At 42.0% G+C, this 16,935-nt stretch overlaps 1 protein-coding gene across 3 annotated transcripts in view; it reads left to right on the forward strand.

Moving 5' to 3' along the window:
* The window catches only part of mybl1 (v-myb avian myeloblastosis viral oncogene homolog-like 1), a 153,513-nt gene extending 148,578 nt beyond the window's left edge, over positions 1–4,935 (forward strand). For all 3 annotated transcript variants that reach the window (XM_041190120.1, XM_041190122.1, XM_041190121.1), the window contains one exon: positions 1,922–4,935. In XM_041190120.1, coding sequence (XP_041046054.1) covers positions 1,922–2,047 — 126 coding nt within the window. In that variant the 3' untranslated portion in view covers positions 2,048–4,935. The remainder of the gene's footprint in view (positions 1–1,921) is intronic.
* The last annotated feature ends 12,000 nt before the right edge of the window (positions 4,936–16,935 follow it).

Raw genomic sequence — 16,935 nt, forward strand, 5'->3', positions numbered from 1 at the left:
AAGATTCACGAGCATGATTCCTGGGATGAGGAACTTCAGTTATGAAGATAGATTGGAGAAGTTAGGATTGTTTTCCTTGGAGGAGAAAAAGAGGCTGCGGGGAGACTTGATAGAGATATTCAAAATTATAAGGGGTCTGCACAGAGTAGGTAAGGAGAAACTGTACCCACTCATGAAAGGATCAAGAACAAAAGGGCACAGATTTAAAGTAATTGGTAAAAGAAGCTAAAGCAATATAAGAACTTTTTCACGCATAGTGGTTAAGGTCTGGAATGTGATACCTGAGAGTGTAGCGGAGGCAGGTCTAGTTGAAGTATTCAAAAAGGAATTAGACTGTTATCTGTAAAGGACGGATATGCATGGTGATGGGGAGACGACAGGAAAATGGCACTAAGTGAATTGCTCATTTGGAGATGGGTGCAGGCACAATGAGCTGAATTGCCTCTTTATGCACTGTAACAATTCTGTGGAATAAAGCTGTTACCTTGAGCTGGAAATTAAGAATACAACAGATAAAAGTTGACCAGAACAATTAAAACCAAAGAAGTTTGTTTCATTTTTGTTGCTAGTGAAGTCCTGTGAAATTTTTTTTTTTAAGAAGTCTGAATTGTTACTTTTGTTCGGTTGCTTATTTTGTTGTTGACCTTGCTCTTACCAGATTGTTCGTCAATCTTGCGACAGATCAAGCTGTTGAAATACTCTTGGAGGCACCTGTGAGTTTACAGTATCCAGTCCGTAGGTCAAAGCGAATGCTTAGCTGCATCACCTGGGCTTCCTTTTCTTTTTTGTTATGTTGATTCTTTGGATGTGGGTGTCGCTGGCAAAGCCAGCATTTATTACCCAAGTTTAGTTGATCTGAGAAGATGGTAGTTGTCACCATCTTGAAGCGCTGCAGCCCCTGTAATGTTGTTTGTATCAGTTTGAGACTACTGAGCTAGACCATTCCAGGGCAGTTAAGAGCCAATCATTTTGGTGTGGGACTGCAATCATAGTTAGGCCAGACCAGGTAAGTATGGCAGATTTCCTTCCTTACTGGACATTAGCAAAGCAGTTTGATTTCTGTGACAATCTGACAAGACTTTTTTTATTGTTTCCCACAGATCTTTTTAAAAACTGAGTCGTGGCTCAGTTGACAGTGCTCTCACCTCCTGAGTCACAAGGTTCCAGGTTCAAGTTTCACTCTGGGGCTTGAGCACAAAAATCCAGGCTGACATTCCAGTCTCTTGCTTCCTCAATCAGCATCACAAAACATAGATTACCTAGTCATTATCATATTGCTGTTTGTGGGAGTTTGTTGTGTGCAAATTAGCTGCTGTGTTTCCTACATTACAACATGTTACAATTAAAATTCAGAAGTACTTCATTGGCTATAATGCGCTTTGAAATGTCTGGTGGCTGTGAAAAACACCTTAGAAATGCAAGCCTTTTTTTATTTTTGAATTCAAATCTTAAAACATTCATGGTGAGGTTTAAATTTGTACTCTGAGTTATTAGTCCAGGTCTTGGGATTAAAATCTCATTAAACAATCAGCATGCAACTGTACCCATATAAGTAGATATTGGACCTGACTCTGTCCCCAAAGCAAGGGATCTGCTTATAGGAACAACTGCTTCCACTGAACACGAGATAGCAACAGCAGATTGGAAATTTGTAACTAGATAGCATCCTTCTATCACTTAAGAATGTAAGCTGTGATATTGGCCAGCTCTTTAAGGTTGAAGCTTCTGGAGATATTTGAATGGTGAGCTTTAAAAAAGCTGCAAGATGGTAATTGGAAGAATGAATGAATTCAAAGAATTAATGGCTAACTAACTACTCTGGTTACTTTTTAAGCTGCCACAAATCTCGGGTATCATTTTAGAGACATTTGGAGGATACTTTTTCCTGTATATGATTCATTTTATTTTGTATGATACACAGATGAGCAGTGAATGGGAAGCAGTAGCTTGTGGGAAAACGGAAGATCAGCTAATAATGACTGAACAGGCTCGGAGGTACCTGAATGCGTATAATGGCAGCAACACAAGCAGGAGTCTGATCCTATAACTGGCCACTGATGAAGGAGCACTATCAATATACACTAAAACTGATTCAGATTTTGAGCTGAAGTCTTTTATCATAAACTTAACTCCTAACCTACCTAGGTGTGATTTCTCTGAAGAGGTTAGAGTCTGTTTAAAAATTCTGACATGTAAAAAAAAATCTAACCAAAACTAAAATGAAGCTGCTTTTGCTAAATGTAATATGTGCTTATATTTAAAGCCAAATGAAACACAATGGATGTAAAGGTGGAGAAAAGTACTGTCTTGAGTTGCACTCTTTTGTCTTGAATATGCTGTAAAAAAGAACAGACTAAATGCTATTGATGGATATAATGCCATATAATGGGTAATTGTCATGTAGTTATATTTTTGCAACTGATCCAAATTCTTAACCAAAAATAGTGACCAATTAGGATTTGTTGCTTGTAATCAAGCATTAAAAATTAAACCAACTAATATCAGATATTTGGCAATTGACAAAACCAAGAGAATTTCCTATTGTATGGTATCCTTTATTTTGAACATATGTTAATATATGATCAAATAAATGTATGTGAAGCATAAAACCAAGTGTTTTTATAATGTAAGTAGACAGGATGAAGATTATTTTTTTCCAGTATTTAACATAAGTCTCTGAAAAGTGAGATAGCATCTTGAATGTATTGTATGTAGAAGCAGGGAAAAGTTAATTGGGAGGAAAGGGTACATTTTCTTAAATTATTTTCAGCTTAATAGTATTTATGTGTATGGATCGAGCACCTCGGAGACACTGTTGATAAGAAATGATTACTGCTGGTCACACGTTCCAAAATATGCACATCTGTTAACAGATGAATTTTCTTCATATTTAGATACTTAGCAGAAATGCAAATATCTTGAGATATAACCATTAAAGTGGACTGGTTGATTGGGGGCAGGGTTTGTATTCACTTTCAGTTGTCTCCTTATTCCATTGAATACTTGGATCCAAGGCATGGGCAGAAGGGAGAAAACTTTTTTAATCTTCCTTTGCATAAAATAACTGCTGATTAATGCTCCTGCTTGAAACTGCTCTTGCACTGCTTCCCTCCTTCTCACCATGCCTTCTAGGAGAGAAGGTGGATGAAGAAACAGAACGAAAGCTGCGCACAAACTTGTATCCTAAACATTTTACAGTAGCATATCCTGCCTCTGTAAATATAGATGAATTAATACAATTCCACTTCCCAATCTAGTCACAATTGCAATATCATTTATACTCTGCACTTAAATGTGTCACCAATAATGGATGTGCACAAATGCTGCCTTGTTAAATTGAAAATTGACTAAACAGCCAAAGGACACGAAATGTTGTTGATTTGGTCTGCTGTTCGTTTTATTTTTTTAGCAAGATATAGCATGCAAGTCCGTTATTAGTGAGTTGCACCTTAAGATTGCAATTCATGATTAACCAGTTTTTCATTAAAATATACTTCCATAAATGTACTGTAAACAAAAATGTTCTATTTAATACAAGAAACATTAACTCCACCAACTGCAATCTACTTTTATGAAAAATGGTTGCAGTTTTAGGAGGTAGAAGCCCAGAAGATATGTTCTTTTTTGTTTTCATGACATCACACCCAATTGGTATCATTTTCATAGCATAATGATAACATTCTCATTACAATATATATTTATAAATAGTGGTGAGAGGGAACCTTTTCAGCAACTTTAAAGCAGTAATAAAGTTATATATATTGCGCTACAACTTCAGCTGACAGCAGACAATCTTTTAAAGTCTATCAGATTAATTTGATTTTGGTTATCTTCTTTGGTTGTACAAACCTAATTAAATGGCCATTTTTTTATCTCCTGGGTTAAATTTTTAGTGCGTAAGTCCATTTTGCCTCACTTTATTGGAGTTCAAGCAACTATAATGATGTATCATCTTCATAACACTGAAGTTTCTTCAACACAATTCGTGGTATCACCGTATTGCAGCAAACGAGGGGAAAAACATATCCCTTGAGCTCAGTATTGATTTTTTTAAAAATTCAGTTTGTTTACTTTTTAAGAAGTATATTTAAAACCAAGCCATCTAATCTTAAAAGTACCTCAGAAGAGAGGAACAAAATCTCACTGTTTAAAACATTGGCTTCAACTTCCCTGAACTGAAGATATTTGCACTTTTATTTTAAAGAAATGTGTGTATGCATTTTTTTTGTAGAAAGGTTTTAGTTATGTGGATCTGCAGAGTACAAATGTGTGCACAGAGATGTAGCACTGACATGTTTAAAAAAAAACAAAATAGTACATAGTTATTAAATAGCTATAAAATATTTGGACACTCTTTCCTCTCCTGAGTTGTACTGCTATGCACAATAGCAGGATATGCTTGCTGCTACTGAGAGATGGAAAAGGGAGCATCTGATGCACTGTGTATAGAATGTACATAGTTTGTATGATGGAAACAGTGATTCTGTAACATTTAACAGCTATTTTATGTGTGATGGTTCTATCTTGCATGCTGTGTTGGCTAAGCACATTTTAATTGGACACTTTTTGAAGGTTGTGTTTTTGTTTTTTTATTTTTGGTGTGTTTTTTAGGTGGTTTTGTTTCTGCAGGGTTGAAGTTTTGAATGTCATACATGTAGCAGTTATATAAATCCTGCAGTTGCTTTGATTGCCTAGTCTCTACTGATTTGCATAACACCATTTTTGATTATCAGTCTTGCATTATTCACGGATGCTGCATAAATACTGAGGTTGTTTAGTTATGCCATTATACTGCCATATGGGTTAAGCTTCTGCAGTGATCTGTCACCTTTATTATACTGGTGCATGTCCTTCCTTTTGTCAGGATCAAAAAATGGTGCACCAACTGTCCATGTAGAGCATTTGTATGTTGTCAAAATAAATTGCTGTGTGCTATCATGTAGTTGTGTATCTTTTCAGAAGCTTTATCTTGGAAGAAAAATGAAACTGTGAAAAATCGCTGACATCAGAGCAATAGAAATTGAACAGGTGTCTGAGTCCATTGGCCCTACATTATGGTACACTGATTCACTAATCACATAATGCAGGTTTCCCCTTTTGCTAGTCACACATCATAAAGTTCCATAAATACTGAGATTGAGGCAAATGGAGTTTAATGTGGGAAAATGTGAAGTTGTTCACTTTGGCAGGAAGAACAAAAAAGCAGAATATTACTTAAATGGAGAACGGCTGCACAATTCTGAGATGCAGAGGGATCTAGGTGTTCCAGTACATGAGTCTCAAAAAAATTAATATGCAGGTGCAGCAAATAATTAAAAAGGCTAATGGAATGCTATCCTTTATTATGAGAGGGATTGAACATAGAAGTAAGGAAGTTATGCTTCAGTTATTCAGGGCATTGATGAGACCACACCTCCAATACAGTGTGCTGTTTTGGTCTCCTTAATTAAGGAAGGATGTAAATGCGTTGGAGGTGGTTCAAAGGAGGTTTACTAGATTGATACCTGGAATGAGTGGATTGTGATATGAGGAAAGGTTGGACAGACAGGGAAGTTTCCACTGGAGTTTAGAGAAGTTGAGGGGTGATTTGAATGAAATTTACAAGATCCTGACGGCCTTGACAAGGTGGATGTCGAAAGGATGTTTCCTCTTGTGGGTGAGTCCAGAATAGGGGGCAAGTTTTAAAATTAGGGGTCGCCCTTTTCGGACAGAGATGAGTAATTTTTTGATGGCGTGCAACTTTGGAATTCTCTACCTCAGAAGGTGGTGGAGGCAGGGTCATTGAATATTTTTAAGGCAGAGGTAGATAGATTCTTGTTAGGCAAGGGAATCAAAGGTTATCGGGGTTAGATGGGAATGTGGAAATTGAAACACAAGATCAGCCATGACCTTATTGAATAGCAGAGCAGGCTTGAGGGGTCGAATGGCTGATTCCTGTTCCTATTATGTTCTTAATAGGATGTGTATGTTACCATATAAAGGAAATTTCATCACTCTGGACTTGAGGTTTTCCTCACAGCCAACACAGCAGCCTAGCAACGGGCAGTGTAATAGCCTTGTAAATAGTCTGATGGAGTATGGTATGGTAAACCAAAAAGATGTAGGAAATAGATTGCAGGACTGGGGCTAACCGAGTAACTTCATGGGGGTGGTGGGGAAGAGAGCTTGGTTAGCAATTTTTTTTCTCTATTAAAGAATTTGCAAACCTGCATCAGACACTATTACTTTTTATGTCTAAAATTAACCACAGACCAGGAAGTTCCAGATTCATTTCCTGGTCTGTGTTGAATTTCTTGAGTTCAGCAAGTATAGTGAGGGCACAACTGGTCTTGATGCCTTCATGCTAGGGAGGAAATCAAATGGTCTGTTCTTTGTCCAAAGAATACTTTATTCATAAAATTTTGTAAAGGTACATTACATAACAGTTCAAATTTGATATTACATGAATTACAATATAAATCTTTTCAGTACAGTACATGAGGTGCCTCACCACACTTGCCATTACAGGTTATATTTACAATGTACATTTAGGTTTCATGTCAAACATTCTCTGCTGCATAGCTGCTTCCAGCCCCTTGGTGTACTGTACTGGGAGGGCATTAGACTGATCTTTCCCCATTAAGCCTTTGTCCTTAGCCCATAGTCCTGGACCTTGGATTGTGCCAGTCTGCATCACTTGGTTGTCAACAGCTCTTTGCACTGGAAGGCCAGTAAGTTTCAGACAGACCCGAGTGTATTTTTCCAAGTTGATGGTCCTCCTGCAGCAGCTGATGTTTGTGTCAGTATGTCCCCCTGGGAACAGCCTGAAGAGTCCCGTGTTATGGAGCTGCTTGGGATGACTCAACAAAAACCACTATATCTATTTCCAGACCTCCTTTGTAAAGGCTCATTCCAAAATCAGGAGGGCGATTGTCTTTTCCCACTGCAAAGTCCATTGGCTTTGAGACTCTAGGCATGCAGGAAGGATCTGATGAGGCCCCTTTTGTGCCAAGTATCGCCTTGGTGTTTATTTGAAAGTTCTGGCATTAAGGCATTCTGCCAAATAGCTTAGACAGCATGCTCAAGGAACCATCCGCTAGTGGATGCTATCTTCTTTGCATGCAAGGCCTCGAGGATATTACATAGAGAACCACTACTTGATGGATTTGTTATCAAAGATGTTTTTCTGCACAAACTTTTCCATGAGGAACAGGTAGTGCACTGACTGGAGTGTTCTGTGGCAATGTTGCTAGACTCGTCCTTTGCAACAGCAGGGACAGATAGAACCTCAACGTATAACGACACTTGGTGTTTGTGTACTGAGAGTCTATGCACAGCTTGATGTAGCTGCACAAAAAGGTGGCCATTAGGATAAGATCGACATGGACTATGTTTTCTTCTCTCACCCCCCACCCCCCCCTGCCTTTTTTTCTAGAGATTTGAACTTCATGTCCCTGCGGACAAGATCCATTTTTGTTCTCCAGGTAAAGAGGAAGATAGCTCGGGTATCTGCCACAATGTGGGAGTAGAGTTGCACAAAGTGCCTCACACCTGACAACAAGGTTCCTATCACAATGGAAAGAGAGAAACCATGGTTCCCACATGCCCAGTTTCTGTTTCACCATGGCTGTGGGCCCCTTCCAATTTTTGGCACATGCCCCAGCCCCTCCAAACTATATCCCCAGCTTCTTCAGCTTGTCAGTAAAGGAGATAAAGGATTGGTAGGCCCAGTTCTCAAAGAACACGGCCTCAGTTTTGCCATGATTTACTTTGGCTTACGAGGCCTGTTCAAATCAGTTGCAGATGTTCTTTGCTCTGCGAACAGACAGCGTAAATGAGCAGAAGACAGCGATTTTGTCCATGTACAGGGATGCTTTGACCTGAGTGCCTCCACCGCCTGGGATTCTTACCTTCTTAAGTCTACACCCTTCCTCATAGACTTGGCAGAAAATTTGATACAGCACACACACAAACAATACAGGAGAGAGGACAGCCCTGCCTGACTCCAGGTTTGATAGAAAAACTTGGATTCCCACACATTGATTGAAATTGTGCTCCTGCTGTTTGTATAGAGCAGTTGGATTGAATTGCAAATTCTGTCACAAAACTCTATTTGGGAGAGCACATTTATCACGGAGATGTGTGATATTCTGTCATAGGCCACCTCCTGGTCTAAGCTGATGAGGCAGGTTTCCATTCCCCCATCTCGCACATCGCCTCACTCTACTTTGGGAATATGATCACCTAACAAGATTTTCCTACTGGCTAGTGCAGTTCTAGTCAGGATGGATCACACAACATCCAGAGCAGTCTTGACTCAATTGGTGATAACCTTGAACAGAATTTTGTAGTCTGCTTTAAGCAACGAAATGGGCCTCCAATTTCTGATTTCCTCCTTCCTCCCATTCCCTTTGTAGATGAGGGCAATGATGTCTTTCCTCATGGATTCTCACATGCTGCTGGCCAGAACACTTCTGGCATGTTTGCACCAATACAATCCCACAGAATTGTATTCAACTCGGCCAGTAAACTGTCACTTCTGGGAGTTTTACTTGTCTCGAAGGACCTGATGGACTTTGACAGCTTGCCAAGAGTTAGTGATTTGTTCAGATTCTCCATGTGCTGTCATGTAGGACATCTGATCCCAGAAATGGTTGCACCAGGGTCTAAGCCAATAAGAATATGCCCTATGGGTCAAACACTGCATTGAATTTGAGCACATAATAGACTGACACTTAATTGTAGCACTAGGGAAGCACTACATTGCCAGAGGTGCTGCCATTTGCACGAGAAATTAAACTGAGACTGCGTCTGCCTGCTCTGCGGACACTATTCAAAGAAGTGGATCCTTAACCACCAGAACCAAAACAACTTAACCGGTTATTTATCTCGTTACAAATTTATAAAGTTCTTTGTCTGTGACAACCAAACTAATTTTAATTGCGTGAACTACATGATTTTTTAAAATTCGTTTATGGGGTGTGGGCATCACTGGCTGGGTCAGCATTAATTGCCCATCCTTGACTGCCCTTGAGAAGGTGACGGTGAGCTGCCTTCGTGAACTGCTGCAGTCCATGTGGTGTAGCTACACCATTGTACTGTTAGGGAGGGAGTTCCAGGATTTTGACCCAGCAACAGTGAAGGAACAGCAATATATTTCCAAGTCAGAATGATGAATGGCTTGGAGGGAAACTTCTAGGTGATGGTTTCCCATGTGTTTACTGCCCTTGTCCTTCTAGATGATAGCTGCTATACGATTGGTAGGTGCTGTCTGAGGAGACTTGGTGAGTTGTTGCAGTGCACCTTGTAAATGGTACACATTGCTGCCACTGTGTTGGTGGTGGAGAGAATGAATGTTTGTCCATGGGGTGCCAATCAAACGGGCTGCTTTGCCCTTGATGGTGTTGAGCTTCTTGAGTATTGTTGGAGCTGCACTCATCCAGGCGAGTGGGGAGTATTCCAACACACTCCGACTTGTGCCTTGTAGATGGCTTTGGGAAATCAGGACGTGAAGCACCCACCACAGGATTCCTAACCTCTGACCTGTTCTTGTAGCCACAGTATTTATATGGCTAGACCAGTTCATTTTCTGGTCAATGGTAACCCCCGAGGATGTTGATAGTGGGGGATTTAGCGATGGTAATGTCATTGAATGTCAAGGGGCAATGGTTAAATTCTTTCCTACTGGAGGTGGTCATTGCCTGGCACTTACATGGTGTGAATGTTCCTTGCCACTTGTCAGCCCAAGCCTGGATACTGTCCAGGTCTTGCTGCATTTGGACATGGACTGCTTCAGTATCTGAAGAGTTGCGAATGGTGCTCAACATTGCACAATCATCAGCGAACATCCCCACTTCTGACCTTATGATGGAAGGAAGGTCATTGATGAAGCAGCTGAAGATGGTCGGGCCTAGGACACTACCCTGAGGAACTCAATGATGTCCTGGAACTGAGATGATTGACCGCAAACAACCACAACCATCTTCCTTTGTGCTAGGTATGAATCTAACCAGCAGAGAGTTTTCCAACTGATTGCCATTGACTCAATTTCTGCTAGGGCTCTTTGATGCCACACTTGGTCAAATGCTGCCTAGGTGGTGAGGGCAGTCACTCTCACCTCATCTCTGTAGTTCAGCTCTTCTGTCCCTGCCTGAACAAAAGCTATAATGAGGTCAGGAGCTGAGTGGCCCTGGCGGAACCCGAACTGGTCATTGGGCATCAGTGAGCAGGTTATTGCTAAGCAAGTGCCACTTGATAGCACTACTGATGACCTCTTCCATTACTTTACTGATGATCAAGAGTAGACTGATTGGACGGTAATTGGCTGGGTTGTATTTGTCCTGCTTTTTGTATACAGGACATACCTCAGCAATTTTTCACATTGCTAGGTAGCTGTACTGGAATGGCTCTGAGTGTGGCAAGTTCTGGTGCACAAGTCTTGCCAGAATATTGTCAGGGCCCATAGCCTTTGCAGGACCCAGTGCCTTCAGCCATTTCTTGATATCACATGGAGTGAATCAAATTGGCTGAAGACTGGCATACATGATGCTGGGGACCTCCAGAGGAGGCCAAGATGGATCATTCACTCGGCACTTCTGGCTGAAGTTGTTGTAAATGCTTCAGCCTTAAGTTCTGCACTAATGTGCTGAGTTCCCCCATCATTAAGGATGGGGATATTTGTGAAGCCTCCTCCTCCAATGAATTGTTTAATTGCCCACCACCATTCACAATGTGGCAGGACTGCAGAGTTTAGGTCTGATCTGTTGGTTGTGGGATCACTTAGCTCTGTCTATCACTTGCTGCTTATGCTGTTTGGCACGCAAGTAGTCTGTGTTGTAGCTTCAGGTTGACACCTCAGTTTAGGTCTGTCTGGTACTGCTCCTGGAATGCCCTTCTGCACTCTTCATTGAACCAGGGTTGATCCCCTGGCTTGATGGTAATGTTAGAGTGGGGGCTATGCCAGACCATGAGGTTACAGATTGTGTTCAAGTACATTTCTGCTTCTGATGGCCCACCCTGCCTCATGGATGCAGTCTTGAGTTGCTAGATCTGTTCGAAATCTATCCCATTTGGCACAGTGGTAGTGCCACACAACCCGATGGAGGGTATCCTCAATGTGAAGAAAGGACTTAGCCTCCACAAGGACTGTGTGGTGGTCACTCCTACTGATACCGTCATGGGCAGATGCATCTGGGGCAGACAGGCTGGTGATGATGAAGTATGTTTTTCCCACTTGTTGGTTCCCTCACCACCTGCCACAAACCCAGTTTGGCAGCTATGTCTTTTAGGCTTGTACTGGTGCTACCAAGCCACTCTTGGTGATGGACATTGAAGTCCTTCTCGCAGATTATGGCCCTTGCCACTCTCAGTGCTCCCTCCAACTGGTGTTCAACATGGAGGAGTACTGGTTCAGCAGCTGATGGTGGACGGTACATGGGTAAGAAAACCCCTTACTGATTACCATGTTTAACCAGATGCCATGAGACTTCATGTGGTCCTGAGTTGATGTTGAGGAATCCCAGGGTAACTCCCTCCTGACTGTATACCACTGTGCCTTCACCTCTGCTGTCCTGCTGTGGGACAGGACAGACCCAGGGATGATGATGTCTAGGACATTATCTGTAAGGTATGATTCTATGAGTATGACGACATCGGGCTGTTGCTTGACTAGTCTGTGCTGACAGCTCTCCCAACTTTGACACAAGCCCCCAGCAAGGAGGACTTTGCAGGGTCAACAGGGCTGAGCTTGCCGTTGTCATTTCTGGTGTCTAGCTCGATGCTGGTGTTCTGTCCAGTTTCATTCCTTTTAGTGGCTTGCTAGGCCATTGGGTCAGGTGTCACATGTAGGCCAAACCAGGTTAGGGCAGCAGGTTTCCTTTCCGAAAGGGCATTGTTATTTTTTTTTATATAATCTTCAGAATTGTCGACCTAAACGGAGTTGGTGTATTTGGTGACTGCTTTGTTGCCTTCGGAGACAGCGTGTTTGGCCAATTCCCCTGGTAGCATGAGGCGGACAGCGGTCTGGATCTCCCGGGCCGAGATGGTGCAACGCCTCGGAGGCGATGCGCTCGAAAATGTCGATAACGAAGGAATTCATAACACTCATGGCCTTGGACGAGATCCTGGTGGAAGGGTGGACCTGGGTCGGCACCCTGTACACCTAAATGGAATAGCTCTGCTTGAGAGATTTTCTCTGCTTCTTAGGCGGTTTCTTGGTGACTTTAATCAGCGACTGCTTCGACGCCTTATGTGACGCACCGCCCTTCGTCGCAGCCGCCAAGTCAGGCATTGCACTCAACTCGGACCAACACAATAGTTTTTATGATAATTGACAATAGTTTCATGGTCATCGTTTGACTTTTAATTCCAGATTTTTATTGGAGTCAAATTCTGCCAGCTGCCGTGGTGGGTTTTGAACCAGGGCATCCCCAGAGCATTACCCTGAGTCTCTGGATTATGAGTCTAGTGACAATACCACTACGCCATGGCCTCTCCATTCAAGGACCTCAACGGATGAGAGAGAAGGGGATGGGTGACATTTATAATGAGCCAAAAGGCAGGAATGGCAATGATAAGATTGTCTCTGAAGGGGAAAGGGTGAGAACAGACAGAGAGGAGGAGGAAAGGGAAGAGGAGAATAAAAGGTGAAGTGAATATAAGTTTCGAGAAGTACCAATGGTAAAATGCGGAAAGGAACAAACTACATGAAGCAGCAAACAAAAACAGACAGGATTGGTTAGTGTGACAGGACATCAGATGGGATCGTACATAATTGTGATGTGCTGCAGGCAACAAAGAGACAAATACTTATGGGTAAAGCAATAGCAAGAAGAAAAAGTTACATATCCAGCAACGCAATAATAACACAATGTCCAACAATCAGCGAGGTGGCCTTTACGGTTTTCATGAAACCTCATCCATGGTCGGGATCAAATCTCTGTTAGGAAATAAAATAAGAAGAAATATCTGAGGATAGCATTTTTATGAGGTATGCTTTCAGGTGTTTGATTGTGCTACATGGATATTTTTTTGCAGCTTTTAAGAGCTTCATTTCATTATTTGCAGTTCTGCAGCTCCCTGAGGTAGCTGCCTGCCTTCAGGGAGCTCTCTTGCAACGCTCACCCGCATCCGCGGTGACGTCATCATCTGCCCCTTCCCCTTCCCACCCCGGCAGCACTAAGCTTTACAGCATGTGTTTCACATTGGCTGGCTGTTAATTGGCCAGCCAGCGTGAAATTGTGGTCGGGGGTCCATTTCCCAGCCCGCCAGTCACGTGCCTGATAACCAAAAATTTCAGGCCATGTTCTTTAAGAAATGTTGATCTTGTTCATTTGATGGTGCTTCAGATATTTTAGGACGGGCCTAATTTTTCAGGTGGTGGGGATGAGAGGGAAACTTCATAGAACTTTCTCTTGGAAAACTGGAATTGCAGTAGAATCTTAAGCCAAAAGGAGGCCATTCAGTCTGCAGTGTCTGTATCAGCCCTTTGAAAGAGCTGTCCAATTTAGACCTTTACCTGTTTTTCCTTATAACTACAAATTAGTTCTCTTCATGTACATGTCCTACTGTCGTTTGAAAGTTACTTGGAATTTGATCCCACTACCTTTCCAGGTAATGTGTTCCAGATCTTAGCAACTCTGTATATGAAAGAATTCTCATTTTCCCTTTGTTCTTTAGTTAACTATTTTAAATCTATGACCTCTAGTTACTGACCCACTTGCATGAGGAAGGTTTCTCCCTAATTGATCTACCAAAATCCCTCATATTTTTGAATACTTACTATCAAATCTCCCCTTCACTTTCTCCGCTCCGAGAACAACCCAGCTTCTGCAATCTCTCCACATAACTGAAGTTCTCATCTTTGGCATGATCCATGTAAATCTCCTCTCCACCCACTCCAAGGCCTTGACTTTATTCCTAAAGTGTGATGCCCAGAACTGTAAACAGTACTCCAGCTGAGGCCAAACCCAGTGCTTTGTAAGGCTTTAGCATCATTTCACACTTAGGTGTATTAAATTGCATCTGCCACATGATTCTTAATTTCACCAGTGTGTCTATGTTCTCCTGAAGTGAACTATCCTGCACACTAGTTACAACATTGCCAAATTTAGTAACATTTTCTAACTTTGAAATTTTACTTGCTATGTCCAAGTAATTTATCTAAGAAAAGCAATACCGATCCCTCTGAAATCCAGTGTACTTCCTCTAATCAGAAAACAGCCATTTGATGTTACTGTCTTCTTCCTAAACCTTAGCTAATTACATACTGAAGTTATCACCTTCCCAGTAAAACCATGTGCTCCTATTTCATAAATATATGTTATGTGGTACTTCAATAGATTGTCTTTTGAAAGTCCATATCTGCAAAATCTACTGTATCACCATCATCCATCCTTTCTGTTCATTTATCAAAGAACTCAATCAACTTAGTCGGACATAATTTGCTTCTAATACTGTTGGCTGTCCCTAATTCAAAAAATCAAGGATATACTTTCCCTATTATTTATTCATGTTCAGGATATTGGCATCACTGCAAGATTAGCATTTATTGCCCATCCCAGGTTGCCCTTCGGATATTGTTCTTGTATAATGATACAGTAGAAAATCAGACACAGGACAGAGATTATTTTTAATGGATTTGCACATGTATAGGTTGTACATACAAACATAAAAATAAAATAATTTCTCCTCATCTAATTAAATGAGAGACCCCTTATTTTTAAACTCTGTCCGCTAGTTCTACATCAGGCTTGACCAACGTACAGCCTGTGGGCCAGATGCTGCCCACGATGCTCCTCTATGTAGCCCCTGGAGCCAGTTTTCAAGATACTGGTCAAACAGGTAGGTTTAAATGGAAGAATCCGCATGGAGCTGCTCCTGCAAACAGAGGCCGTTTCTCTCCCGCGTTTGCTGCTGCAGCAAACATGGGAGAGAAATAATCTGTAACTGGAGGAGCAGCAAACACCAGCAGTGGCCAGTCGGGACCCGTGAGCCAAGGGCCAAGAAGATGAGGGCCGAGGAGCAGGGAGCGGGGCCCAGGCGGGCAGGAGCAGAGCACGAGCAGCAGGAGTGGGCCCTGCTGCATCAGAGTAGTAAGTGACTAGAGACTGTGGGAAAGTGGGGGTGTGGGGGGAGAGAATGATTTGGAAAGAGAGTGTGAGGGGAGGGTGAAGAGTGAGAGAGGCCGGAAAGAGAGTGTGTGAGAGGGGGTGAGATTGTGAGGGTAGTGTGTAAGAGGGAAGTGAGAGAGAGGGGGAAAGAGTATGTCCATAAGTCTGGCTCATGCCCAATATCAGGGTTCTCATGCACCCTCATCCATATGCATCATCATGCACTCTCATCCACTCTCATAGTGGGTGAGGGTGAATGAATGAGCAACCTGAGCCTAGGAGTGAGCCAGACACACACACACTCATCCTATTACACTTTAATACTTTTGTTTATTTATTACTCTTTTTTTTTTGCTCAGCAAGTTGTTTCTTTTCATAACTCAGGTTATTTTTTTGAAATTCATGTTTAATGTGCCAAACATTATGTTTCCGAAATTTGCCTACCTTTAACTGTGAAAAAGTTTGAAATATGGCCCCCCCACTCAAAAAGTTGGACAAGCCTGTTCTTGAACCTTCTCTGAACTGCTTCTAACACATTTATATCCTTTCTTAAATAAAGAGACAAAAACTGTACACAGTATTCCAGGTGTGATCTCACCAACACCCAGTACCACTGTGGCAAAACATCCTTACTTTTATATTCCAATCCCCTTGCAATAAATGACAACATTCTGTTTGCCTTCCTAATCACTTGCTGGATCTGCATGCCAATGTTTCCTGATTCATGGACCAGGAAACCCAGATCCCTCTGTACCTCAGAGTTCTGCAATCACTCTCCATTTAAATAATGTGCTGCCTTTCTAGTCTTCCTGCTAAAGTGAACAATTTCACATTTTCCCATATTATACTCCATCTGCCAAATTTTTGCCCACCCCCTTAAACAATCTATATCCCCTTACAGACTCCTTATGTCCTCTTGACAACTTACTTTCCTACCTATCTTCGTGTTGTTAGCAAATTTAGCAACCATACGTTCGGTCCCTTCATCCAAATCATTGATATAAATTGTAAATAGTTGAGGCCCCAGGGCTGGTCCCTGTGGCAGTCCACTTGTCACATCTTGCCAACCTGAAAATGACCCCTTCATGCCTACTCTCTATTTCCTGTCAGCTAACCAATCCTCTATCCATGTTAGTATGTTAACCCCTACACCAGCAGTTCTTATTTTGTGTAGTAACCTTTGATCTTTTTCTGATCTCGGCCCTTCAAGTGTAAATCTTGTTGGGGAGTCTGGTTTACTTGGGCAGTAGCACAACCTGGATGTTGGGCAGGACCCCACTCTGGGCTATGGTGACCCTTCCCAGCAGCTTGTTGAGCTCCTCGCAGTATTGGTGCCAATGCCCCATGAACTGAAACCTATTCCTCCCACACAAACCTTTGAACCACACACTTAACTCTTTAATCTGATTTACCCTATGCCAATTTGCTCAAGTTTTAGGTAGTAATCCAGAGATTATTACCTCTGAAGTTCTGCTATTTAATTTAGCCTCTAGCTGCTCATAGTCCCTCAGCAGAACTTCTTTCGTAGTTCTACGTATGTCATTGGTACCTACATTGACCATGACCACTGGATCTTCCCTCTCCTGTTGCAAGTTTCTCTTTAGCCCAGAGCAGATGTCCTGAACCATGGCACTGAGCAGACAACATAACCATCTGGACTGTCACCTTGGGCTGCAGCGATCTGTGGCTATCCCCCTGACTATACTGTCCCCTACTATCACTATATTCCCTTTAAATCCCACTGCTTGAATGGTTTCCTGTAGTGGTCAATTTGTTCATCCATCCTGCAGCCACCACTTTCATCTATACAGGTTTCAAGAGCCTCAAACTTATTAGACAATTGCAA

Source organism: Carcharodon carcharias, chromosome 6, assembly GCF_017639515.1.
Source record: "Carcharodon carcharias isolate sCarCar2 chromosome 6, sCarCar2.pri, whole genome shotgun sequence".
NCBI classification, from domain to species: domain Eukaryota; kingdom Metazoa; phylum Chordata; class Chondrichthyes; order Lamniformes; family Lamnidae; genus Carcharodon; species Carcharodon carcharias.